General features: G+C 35.0%; 1 protein-coding gene across 6 annotated transcripts in view; it reads left to right on the plus strand.

Annotated features, from left to right (window-relative positions):
- The first annotated feature begins 359 nt into the window (after window positions 1-359).
- Window positions 360-12,826, plus strand: part of LOC145322568 (uncharacterized) — a 33,381-nt gene continuing 20,914 nt past the window's right edge. Inside the window, exons 1-17 of one of the 6 annotated variants that reach the window (XM_080164677.1) lie at window positions 360-544; window positions 873-1,197; window positions 1,862-2,032; window positions 2,859-3,082; window positions 3,557-4,218; window positions 5,647-6,097; window positions 6,517-6,829; window positions 7,054-7,119; window positions 7,513-7,680; window positions 8,010-8,318; window positions 9,391-9,466; window positions 9,893-9,997; window positions 10,377-10,464; window positions 10,953-11,066; window positions 11,557-11,674; window positions 12,265-12,369; window positions 12,557-12,678. In XM_080164677.1, coding sequence (XP_080020803.1) covers window positions 952-1,197; window positions 1,862-2,032; window positions 2,859-3,082; window positions 3,557-4,218; window positions 5,647-6,097; window positions 6,517-6,829; window positions 7,054-7,119; window positions 7,513-7,680; window positions 8,010-8,318; window positions 9,391-9,466; window positions 9,893-9,997; window positions 10,377-10,464; window positions 10,953-11,066; window positions 11,557-11,674; window positions 12,265-12,369; window positions 12,557-12,678 — 3,338 coding nt within the window. In that variant the 5' untranslated portion in view covers window positions 360-544; window positions 873-951. The remainder of the gene's footprint in view (window positions 545-872; window positions 1,198-1,861; window positions 2,033-2,858; window positions 3,083-3,556; window positions 4,219-5,646; window positions 6,098-6,516; window positions 6,830-7,053; window positions 7,120-7,512; window positions 7,681-8,009; window positions 8,319-9,390; window positions 9,467-9,892; window positions 9,998-10,376; window positions 10,465-10,952; window positions 11,067-11,556; window positions 11,675-12,264; window positions 12,370-12,556; window positions 12,679-12,826) is intronic. The other 5 variants (XM_080164678.1, XM_080164679.1, XM_080164680.1 and 2 more) reach the window with 5 other exon arrangements.

Here is a 12,826-nt window from a genome sequence, read left to right on the forward strand (position 1 = left end):
ATTTTTTGAATGATATGATTTTATGATATTTTGAATAATGAATCAATAGGAAAACATGGTAAAGTATTATACGCGAAGCAACAATATAATCAAAATCTAAAAAATAAAGTATGTCCTTTAACTGTAATCTATATTTGCACAATTTTGCAACAATATTATGTACAATTTCGTTTAGACTGAGAAATAAGTTCTGACAATGATATATGGTTTGTCTGTCTTTCTTTCTTTATTTGGAGCTTCGCTTTTCTGGATGTTGTCATCCTATTTTGAAACCAACAAATAATCAATAAATAAATATGATGAACAATTTAACAAAATATAAAAAAGTGTATAAAAAGTATACAAACTGTACAAATAATGGAATAATGAAAATACTCGCAAAGACGACATTTATTTTTAAAAATTACCGCGGCATTTGAGATTAGAGACGGTTTGAAATTTAAATCGCAACGGATTTGTTTACGCATCCGCCTACGTCCTACAGCTGTATATGTAGGCCGTTAAATTTATTATTTGACACGAAAATACGTTAGACATTAAAAAGGTAACGGGACAGTGTTTTATTATTTTTATATTATTATTACCTAGTATGTGAAAAATGTTAATTTATTTATGTACAATGAAAAAAATGTTTCTTTTACATTTTATTCATATTGAGATAAACTTCGTTAAATATTTTTTTAGTTTTTCCTTTTGCAATTCAAATTAATTAAATTAACAGTTTCTTTTAAATTCATTTTTTTATTGTTAAATAAAATGTACTTATATTTAGACTTTTTAAAGTATGATTTTAATTCATTGTTATTTTTATTTATAAACTGTCCCTTTATTTATGTTACTAATACCTTACTAAGATAAGAATATTTGTGTAGGTTTAAACCTGATCTATTCATGGAGTAGAGAGTTAAGAGTTGTTAAACAAACTTAAAAAGAAGTAAACAAGAAATTAAAATGGATCCAAACATTGCTAAAATCATATCAAGTCGAGTGCGTAGGAACCAGCCGTTGACTACTGGCGGCGAGACAACCGCCACGCCACAGAGAAGCCCATTGAAACAGCGTAATTTTGATTCGACCACGGTCACCCGCGGCGGGTCTCCCGTTAAATCCTCGCCCAAGAAAAATTTGGTGACGGATTCGCCGTCGGATACAATCAAGCGAATTTTGTCCCGGGAAAGTTTGGAGACAAATGTAAAGGTAGGATTTTATCCTTTTATTAAAAGTAGTAAGGTTTTATTGTGTCTGTAGCTCAAGAGTTTGATAACTACTGAACCGACTAAGTTCTTCATTTAGGGAAACTTCACATATGTTCTTTGATGGTTTTAGACTATTTTATTTACAGTAGGTTCTACAAAGTAACAACGATGATCTTTTGAATTAAATATTTACAATAACTCTAAATGCTTAGCTTTATATTTATTTAATAGTTGTTTTGTCCACCAAACAAGTTTTTTTTATTAATTGCTTGGCTATTTAAATGTATTATTCACCTAACATTTATGATTAATTAGCGTTTATATTAAGCCTAATGTTTTATTTATTAGAATGGAAAAATTTTCATTTCTACCTTCTTATTGTAACTAGAACATTTACTTTAAAACAAAGATTGAATATCGTATCATTCATCCATAATGTGCTGTTACATTAAAATTATACAAGTCTGTACTTTTAAATAGTTAAATCGTTTTCTCTAGGTACACTGGTGAGCATATCGGCTAGTTATTTTATATAGGGGAGGGGTTGTGTGCAGAGGGAAGTGTTAATGAATATATGATTTATAATGCAATTTACTTGAATCAATGAAATTAATCATCATTTCAAACTATAAGATAAGACATGTTTTAATGTAACTTTTGTTTAGGACCTTCTCGCGCGTGAAAGCCCCGGTAAGAGCATTAAGACCAGAACTTACACAAGCACCAGCTCGAGTCCAAGCAAAACAACTATTACCAAAACTGTTATCACTGAAAAGGAAGAGAAATATGAGAGAAAAGAGACAATTAGCTACTCTGGCAATAAGCCATTTATGAAGGTAGATATTTTTTTGTAAATATTTATGGATTCGTTTCAATGAGACAAAATTTCCTTTTTTCTTATTACCTACCGTACCTTTGGCGTATATTAGGGTTAATTATAATATCCTATATATATTTATATATAATATAATCACTGTAAAGGAGAACAATATCGGTTCAGCGGTTAGCGAGATCCTTCGGGACAGACAAAAAACGCTTACTACTTTATATAATAGGATAATGTCATGTGAACCAAAACGTTCTAATGTTAATGGATGAAATACAGCCATAGGGCGCAAACTAATATCATTTGTTTTGTATACTAATAGCCAAACGCCATGACATCAGATGGACAATTCACCAACATATGATATGCTAGACCTGCATGCCTAAGCTTACTTTATCACATAACCTTGATATAAATATTTCAAGTGTCTTACATTAAACTACACTATTGAGTGGAACATAAATTAACTGTACGACAATTATAGGGGAATTTTCATCCATATTTTGAAGAAAAATTTTAACCTAAATATCAAATAAAACTGTGTTTTAATATTTATTTTAATTATTTCCAGTCTGCTTTATAATTTATTTGTCAGTATTAAGACAAATATATTATAGGTACCTAAATAGCCTTTAACATTTTCATTTTATTTTCTTTCTGGAATATCCAAATGTGCCTATTCTATATTTTTACCTGTTTATTATTGAAGAAACTTCCCTTACTTTTACCATTTTCGTCCTGTTTATCTGACAAAACAACAGAAGGAACAATTTCAGCTTCTTGTTCGAAAAAATTAAGATAAAAAACACTTTAAAATCATCTTTTTGTTCTTTCAGGAAGTAGATTCTGGAAAAATTGACGAGTTGCTGAGTTCTGCAAGCAAAGAGAGGATTATTCCTATAGACAAGCCCTCTGGTACCACCTACTCCCCTAAGAAGCTGACCGCTACCCCTGGCATGGGAAGAAAGATGGGCGGACCTGGACACACCCCAGGACCCTTGGATCAGACCCCTGAAAATTCAAAGAATGAAAATGAACCTGAGGATTTTTTCTCTGCAAGGTACCTAAATACCTACTTTAATTTGGGAAATATTCACTGTGTGTTTAGGGGATATGTACTGTACATTTGACTTGTACCCAAATTTATTCATTAAATGAAATACTGATTGGTTGGTTCAGACTAGAAGTGTCCAAACCTTTCAAACAATGATTTCAATCTACCAAAGGATTAATTTTTGTTTGACGATTGCCTTATGCCTTAAGTCACCTTAAACTATTTTAGAAAACATTTTACACTCAAAAGAATATAAAATTGGGGCTACTGTTAATTTGTCTATAAAAATGATATCAAAGAAAAGAGGGGGGGTGGGGGGGGGGGGGGTGTAACAATCTTGTAAAACCAAATCATAATGTATAGATAGGTAACTAGTATATTTTGAAATGCCCCAGACAGACAAAAATTGACTTAAACATTTATTAGGAAGACAAATTGGGATTGTATTCGCCCATTTCTTCTATTATTTTTTTTGTTTAGGAAAGCAAAGTGGGCCAAGATCAAGAATATGTACCATGAGATGGATGATGACAGCATCCATGTTCCTAGCGATGACAATAGTGGCCAGGCTACTCCTGTTACAGGTGCTGGCAGTCCAGTTAAGACTAACAGCCCCTACAAAAATGGCAGTCCTTACAGAACCAGGAGTCCTATAAAGACCAATCCATCCTACACTACTAGTGCAAGCAATAGATTTATAAGCCCTGAAAAAAGAAACGATTCCTCATCTAATTTGTCCTCTCCCGCCAGGGTTGCAAATATTACTGCCAAGCCGTTCTCTGCTTCGCCCACACGCCCCAGGGGAATATCGCCCGTCAAAGCTCCAGTTTCTCCCGCTAAAAGCACATCAGTTTCTGACAACAAAAACAGAATTAAACCAAATCCTGATGATTCTCTAGTTTCCAGCCTGAAAGCTCAGGGCTTTACAGAGACTGATTCAACGTCTAAGCTGTGCTATGACTTTAAAGAAGGGGAAAATAGAAGACAATCTGTGTCCCCTGGTAAGGTACTTCATGTATCAGGACGTCAGCGCTCAGTTTCGCCTCTGAAGGGAACAAGATTTGATCATGGTAAAGGGCCAAGTGGAGACTCCCCTGTAAAGAATCAGGAAACACGAGGTCGGGCCCCGACTCGCTCTACAGGTAATGAATATACAATTTTTGGGTATAGTCCCTTTCATAACATCGCACCTTATGGGGCGATTCTTCGTTTTTTTCACTGTAGCTTTTCTCCAATTTCTAGCCTCTGCGGGGGGATCTAAGCCTGCGGGGCCAATTACCTCACCCTGTGGTGCAATCACCTAACCCAATATGACCTAACCTAAAATAACCTATAAAAAGCCATTTTAAAAATACGATGAATCGCCCAATATGGGGCTATGTTACGAAAGGGACTATACCTCAATTTTTTTACTATAAGATAATGTGGTTTCTATTTAAGTAAGGTCATTCATTCTAGAATCGATAAGCTAACAACAGAATAAAGGTACTAGTACTACCTATAAAACCATTTATAAAATAATGACAAAATAGAAGAATATCCTTTAAGTGGTAGTTGCATGACATGCATTTGAACCTAAATTGAGTAAACCACATATTTTTTCCTGGTTAATGCTTTATACTACATCTATTGGGCTTATACCTTTTTGAAAGAATTAAAATTGTTTATCACGCAGTTTAAAAAAATCTAGACTTGAAAATGGTATTCTTGTGATAAATGCAATTTTTATAGCTAGCTTATTTTCACAATAACAGCATTACGACGAATTTGTGGAGTCTAATTTCTTGTTATTATATATTTATTTTAATTCAAAATAATATTTGATTGGTGGTAGGTATATTTGTAACTTATGCTTGAAATCATTTTTCTGAAATGCACCTCATGCAACTATCTCTTTGTATAGATTAGGTACAGCTGTCTATACCAAATTTATTAGCTGCTTTATCCATCCATAGTTAAGGATCTTGGACAAAGTAGCTTCGGACAAAGTAGCTTCAGGACAAAGTAGCTTCCGGACAAAGTAGCTTCCGGACATTTACTTAAGAAAAGTAGCTTCTAATAGTAATAAAGGTTATGGCCGCAGCGCTCGGCACCCTGGCCTGCCTAGCCGCGGGCGCTCGGCCCCCTTGCCTATAACCTAACCTAACCTATGTATGAATGTTTAATGTACATTAACTTCTAATTTTATTGAAAGCAAACAAAACTTTAACAATTTTAACAAAAAGTGGATCGTGGATTTTACTAAAAATGGTTCGGCGATTTTTTTTATAATTTTTAATTCGTTTTAACATTTTTAAAAATTTTTACAATTTCTGTCCGCCTTTCTGTCTGTCATTTTGTCTGTCTTTTTGTCTGTCTTTATGTCTGTCTTTATACCTTTCTTTATGTCTCTCTTTCTGTGTAGACATTTTCCTATTTTTCTAAGGAAGCTACTTATCTTAAGTAAATGTCCGGAAGCTACTTTGTCCGGATGCTTCTTTGTCCTGAAGCTACTTTGTCCGAAGCTACTTTGTCCAAGATCCCATAGTTAATGCTACAATTTAAATCATAAATCCCTTATTATTTTGTAGTGCTGTCAAGTCCTACAAAGAATGCTGTAGAGGCGCGCAGTGTCTCTCCTCACAAGCCCCACCCTCTCCAGTTTGTCTCACCCCAAGTTGCTGCCAAGGTTGCTGCCCCACCCCCCAAACCCTCCAGAACCTTTGAGTTCGAGTCCAATGGTCCAAGTGAGCATCAAAACAAGAGTGAAAGTCCCTCTTGCAAGTCAGTGGCGCAGAAAAAGAACATGTTTGACCAAGAACAGGTTGACAGCGGAGCTGTCACTAAATATGCCACCAAGGCATTGCAACCGAAGGCTACAGCTGGTGGCAATGCTAAAGGTATCAACAGTTCATCTGCTTCGCAGGGTAAATCTGATAACTGGAGTGACACGCCAGTGCGAAGGTCTGTTGCGCAAAAGAAAAGTATGTTCGAGAGTATTACTCCTGAAGTAGATCCAGCCATGATGTCTATGTCAGACAGGTATTAATTATCCTTTTAATAAAGTAACAGGATGTCTGTTAGTCTGTATATATTAGTAGCGCAGCTACCAATAATTGTAGCATCTTGGCTAAGATTTCAAACCATAAACTCTAACTGATGTACCTATTGATTTAGTACCTAACAAAAAAGAATTCTTATTTAATCTAAAATATTGCTAGCTATTTATATATGTATCATAGTTGTTTCGTCCCTAGTCTTAGAAAGAGGGCAAGGACATCAGGAAAAGTTTTAAGCAATCCTAAGACATTTATAAAGCTTCCATGAAAAGTACTACCATTTCGTACAAAAAAAAACAGTACTTCATATTATATGATGGTCATCGTTGTCTTTGCAAAGAAATAAAATAGATTCGATATGGTAATTTTAAACTTTTATACCTATCTATTAATACTTTTTAGGCGTAAAATGTTTGAGAAAAATCAAAGCATCCCAACCCCAATCGCCAGATTTGGTGAATCAGTGACACCTGCCATGATTGCCAAATCCAAGCCGGTGGCAGCCCAACCAGTGAGTGAGCCTGCATGGAAGCGTAAACGTGAACCATCTCCTGTTAAGAACACAGTAGTTCCGTCCGCCAAGAAGTCGAGTCCTGACAGCTATATCCGCTCAGCCGCCAAGCCGTGCACCAGAGAAGCAGCGCCCTCGCAAATATCTTTGGTCCCTGCGGCGGCCCCAGTTGATAACCCTGTTACACCCAGAATTGGAAATAGGGTAAGTTAGCGTCTTGCATTAATTTAACCAGCGGATGCGTCCATAGTATCTAGTAGGGGCTCTGTATTTGAAGGTAGAAATGGCAGTAAAATATTTTTAAACCATTCTATCTAAGATCCTATAATAAAGATCATCATATTAAATTCTTTGTTGATTACAATTTCAGCAGCAGCACATTACATGCAGAAAAACAAAACGAAATGTCTCAATTGTGATTATTCTAGGCTGCTGAGATGCACAAGAAACTATTTGAGAAACCAGATTGGAGAGAAAATGACATTGCTCGCCAGGTAACTTCAAAGAAAGTAGAAAATAATTTGATAAAAGACAAAATAAGAAAAAAAACACCCACAAAACAAACAAAACGCATTTTGCGGATCCGGATCCTCAAAATTTGGTCAGTGCGGATTGGCTCTCATCAAGAGAATGCCTGAGATTGTATATAAATTTAGGTAGATTTTTCCATTTTTCCGCATTTTTTTGAGTCCAAGGATACGGATCCGCATTTTTATTTGCGGATCCGGATCCTTGGACTCGAAAATATGCGGATCCGGATCCGAAACCCTGGCTTTAATATTGGGAATGGGAAAGCGTTGATATAAAATTTTGGGGACTAGTGTAATAAACAGCCCAATGGCCCCTCTCTTTCTGATCTTAAATCCATTCCTCAATTTGTGTTGCAGGTTGAGGAGCAGAAGAAGAAAGATCTAGACTTGTTAATGAACAGATATAATCATATTAAGCCTCAAACAGAGGATCAGGACGATGACCACGAGGATGATTATGTTGATAATGATGAGGAGAATATGGATACTAATGTGCAACAACCACAGGATACTAAGGAAAATAAGGTAATATTATAATTAATAAGTCTTATTTGTCTTTATTGCTATTTGGTACTTGAAAATAAACCTTACCTACCCTCAAATATAAAGAAAAATTGAGGCTTTCTTTGATATAGTAAATTAATAATGCAATGATTACAAGACGATCATTTTTAAATATTTGGATGTCTAAATTGATACCTAGTGTTTTTACGTATTTCTTGTATGATAATTTGATTATCTTGGCTGTTTTAGGTTTCTAATTTATTTAATTTTGCGTATCTGAGACTTTTCATGTATGATTTGCAATTTGATTTTTCTAGGGACCCATCATCTAAAAAGATTTTCTATTTAAGGGGTCCCCAGAGAAGTATTACCCAGGGGTAAACTCTCTGAAAAAGCTGAAGGTATCCCCACCTAAACCCGGCGGTCTTTACCCAGAAATCTACGAATCCAGCACCATTTCATCGACCGACTCGCGGCCGGAATCTGTGGCCGACAGACACGCCCACGATACGCTGAACTCCAGCTACGAGTCGACCGTCACGGTAAACAGCGATGCACCCAGCCTTGGCATGGAGATTGTGGCACTTGCTAACAACCGGAAAACGGTACCTACTGCTGTTGCCGCCTTGTCTCATATGTATCCTAACACCTGCTTTGTAGTTAGTCATTTCTCTATAAAAAATAACCTTAATATCTTTCTTTCACTAATCGCTTTTTCTTCTAATAATAGTATTCTGTGATTAGGGAAGTGAAACATTAAATAGGCATAGCATGAAAAACGATACATTAATATTTCTCCCCAATTTTAAAAAACAAAATTATCCCCAATGTTAATAAAGTAGTTTAAACTTGATTGGCTGCTTTGTTCAAAATACAAACCAATCATGATCCAAACTTACCCCTAACTAAGACCTTTTAAGTTTGATAACAAATATCAGAACCAGATTTGGGGTTAATATCATTTGCAGTTCATTGTCTTTTCTCTTTCAAGTTTCAAGTAGACTTATAATATTAAGTGTGTTTCACATCCCTAATCCCTGAATATTAATGTAAATAATATTAATATATTAGTAAGGATAAGGGAAAGCTTTTAGATTTGAATGAATATCTTACAGTTAGGGTTCAACTACCTACAGTTTTTAAATATAATTTATGATTTTAAAGGGTCGTTTTACGAAAAAGAAACGGTTTTCAAATTTACTTGAATTGAACTGACACCTTATTTTCTATTGAGGTATTTCTATAAATGCATGATGCTATACCTAGTTAATCTTTAAATAACTGTATTAGAATAATAAGTGTTGGTTATGGTATTCTTTTAATGGGGTATAACGTGGATTTGTGAAGAAAAAAAACGGCCGCCGAAAACCACCGATTTTTTCTCTCCCGCGTTTTCTCGCCAAATTAGACAATTTTGAATCATTTGAGACAATTTTTTTTCTAAAAAATTTCCCCTATACCTATTTTCTCCTTACCTATCTTTCTATACCGGTTTTGTTGCCGTTTCGTCACAGTTCTATATTGTACCATGTTAGAGCAGGGTTCTTCTACTATTTTAAAGTCTGAAAACACACCTCTACGGAATATTGCGAAAAAATCACCTCTTTTTTAAAAATTCCTTGAAATAGGTTTTCTTGTGCTTTGAAAAGTTATTATGAGGCAGTAATGTTTTCCAAAATCCAAATAATACTAATGAAACGCCCAATTTTAATTTCTTTATTTTTTTTGCAGGGTGATGTTAATAATCTGGCCCCAATTCCTGAGTCCAATGACAGCATGGAGACTGAGGAAGAGATGTCTGAGTCAGGTAAACCTATAATTATTATTTTTTTCAGAAACTAATAGTTATTTATCACATCGTATTATAAACAGCTTCCTGCTGATATTTAAATGAAAAATTATAAGTTTAAACAAGATTTGTAAGCCGCAAGGGGACGAAGGCTCGGGCTAACAAAACTGGTATTAATCTTATGATTTTTATTTTAATATTCGGGGAAAATTTTCTGTTCTACAATGCTATACAGTATGGCCTAGAACCGGTTTTAATCCAGCGGATATTAATCGGTTGCGAAGCCCAACTAGAAAAACCCTTCTGCCTGTCAAAAAATTGAATGAAACATGGCCTATGGTGTAATATTACCTTTTTTAAAGACGATTAAAATGCTTTTCAATCCTTTAATACATAGCCATAGGTAAAACGACAACTCTATAATTTTAACTAATAATATTTTAGTTTGTGAAGAGATTGACGACATGCTTGATGAGGCCCTGGATGATAGTCAGGACAGTCAAGAGGATGATGGCAGTGTCATCATGTCTCCCAGTCTCAAGCCTAAAGGTAAGGGATAGATACATGAAAGATTGCATCTAGTTGACGTAAAAATATTCCGTCCCTCCATCAAACCTTAGACTAGTGACATTGATGTTAAGGGTAGTGGTAATGCTATGGCTCACAAACAGGATATCGATTGACGAAAGTTTGATGGTAGTGTTAATATGTGTTCATCAATCCATCTTTTTAAAAATAAAAATTCACATTTTGGATCTTTTTTTAGACATCAGAATAAAAGGAAAAGAGGGGTAAATATTACTTGATAACAGGTTTTACTTTGGGAAAAGGTGGCGAAACATGTTTTCTTTTTTACTACAATGAATTTTAATTCAATTGTTTAATAAACGTACATTTTTTTTATTTTAAATTTGTACTATATGTTTAGAAGGATCAACAAGTAGCTCCGCATCCAACGCTATGTCAAGATGTGAATCTAGCTCCAGCTGGGAATTCCATACTCCACAACCCAACAAGTAAGGTCTTATCCGTTATATACAAGGCAGTTTTAGAATTCCTTCCTTCTACAATACCAGAATAAGAATTTATGTCGATTTTTACACCAAAGGCTAAAAGAATGTTGAAATAAAATACCACCGGATCTTTACCTAGGAAGTATTAATTTTTAAATATTGGTGAAACTAGAACAATTTTGTCCATGAATAACAGAAAGATAACAATTTTACAAAATATATAACAGTCATTTATGATACACGATAAAAATTTTGCAAATAACGTAGTCTCCGTAGGGACTGTACTATTGATTCATCTTGAGGCAAAATGAAATAACCTTTAAAATAAATATTTTTAGTTTAGTTATTAAACAAGATTTTGTTATGTCTTTTTTTAATAAAAAAGCATAGGTTTCTATGTTCAACCAAGTCACTAAAAAAATATGCCTGTCATTTGGCTGAAGGACCTCTAAAACAATGGTCTATAAATGTTTATTTCTTCTTATTTTTAGGGTTCGTGATACTGACACAACCAGATTTAAGACTCCGCTTATTCTAATGGATAAATCTCCCAACAGAGCGGCTAAAGAAGAGGCCCCAGTCACACATACTGTCTCATTCTACAGGTATATTATAAAGTTTGGGGCGTGGCGCATATTCGGTAAACAAAGTATTAGGTATTTTGATAAACTACAACCTATATTAAGTAGTCTTGCCTGTCCGTTAAGATCCCTGGAGTTCTCCATTTTAGTAAGGCTTCGCACAGGTCCCATTTCCAGAATATTTTTAGGCCATAATACTTGTTAATTGAAGTCATGGGATTGTGTTAAGTTACTTTTATTACTTCGAATACTATGGGAGTAGCCATAGTTATGGGGAAAAATAATAATCCCAGCATTTGATTGGAATTAACCATATTTTAACCATTATTTTCTGCATTTAAAAATCCCCTCTTTATGTTTTTTGGAAAGATTTTTTTTTTAATCGTAGTACTCTCCTTGAAAACATGCTACTATACAATTTTCGTCTTAACAGTGCAGCTGTTTTCGAAACCTAACTTAAAACAACTGCTTTTAACTTCCATCTTAGAAGTAACCATCTTATTATTTTGTTAAGAAAGCAACGTCCTGCCCACGTGACACCTGTCCAGAGGATTGTTTTAAATCCTGTTCTGGAGCAAAGTATCATTGAGAATGCCCCCTCACCAAGAGCCACCATCTCTCAAAAGATTAAGGTAATGTCATTGTTAATGTAGCTTCTCTATAACTTTGGTATGTCAGTCAATAGTCTAGCTGTTATAAATCATTATGTAGGTCCTACGACAAACGCAGGAGTCCCAAACGTCGGAGTGGACAAACGCAGGAGTGGACATTTAACCTAACCTAGCCTATTTTAAACCATATTTTAGGTTTTTTAAATGCCTAACCCCTGCGGGGAGCTTATTTGTATATTCATATCTTAACCTAACCTAACCTGTACAGAAATACTTAAATTGATATTTTAACACTCCTGTGTTTGTCCACTCCGATGTTTGGGACTCCTGCGTTTGTCCTGGAACTCTTACCAAAAGCTTCAATTTCTCGTAAGATAAAGGTATTCTAACTATTTTTAGTCCTATCGTAGATAACTTTGGATTGTTCATTGCTATCTCTAGCTATTGAATCAAGTATTATTGAGAATCACGTGACTTACTATTTCTGAAAAATAAAGCTATTGATACACATTTGTCCACTAGTTTAATATTTCACCACTAAGAATTTAAGAAACTGGCTACACACACTTATTTAGCCGTTTTATTGACTTTAAGAACCTAATTTTTTACAGATTCTACAAAGTGAAGCTGAGTCCCAGATGTCTATAATCACACAGGCCAGCAACGCGCTTAGCCTGTGCAGGTCAACAAAGGAGTTCTATGGATCAGCCGAACAGGTCAGTCTCCCCCCCCCCCCCCCTCCCTATTTAGCAGCGGATTCCTTGCAGAATATATATACCCCTGAAAAAATGTAAGTGACGATTCAAAGCAAGTTGAAATTCCATGATAATTATTTTTTTGAGAATTATTCTACTCATAAGAACAATGCCGCGTTTTTTTGTTTAACAATTGATTATATTCAAGGTTGAAGGAGAACGCTTGTTGCTGGAGGCCACCCACAAGCACAATGCTGCGTTAAAAGAGATCAGCAGGCTCAAGACTGAAGGTGGACTCGGCGCTGATCCGGATACTGATACCAGTGTCAGGTATGGACGGACAGTCAAACTAGATATAAATTTATTTGGAATTGGAATTCCCTCCCCTGGGCCTTCATGGTATTCGGAAATACATGAATAGGGAAACAAATATCACAAATTTAAAGTTGTAAGTAACTTTTTAAAAAATGGAGGAAAA

The sequence above is a fragment of the Acartia tonsa genome, chromosome 6 (assembly GCF_053477335.1).
Source record: "Acartia tonsa isolate MP-2025a chromosome 6, ASM5347733v1, whole genome shotgun sequence".
Lineage (NCBI taxonomy): Eukaryota > Metazoa > Arthropoda > Copepoda > Calanoida > Acartiidae > Acartia > Acartia tonsa.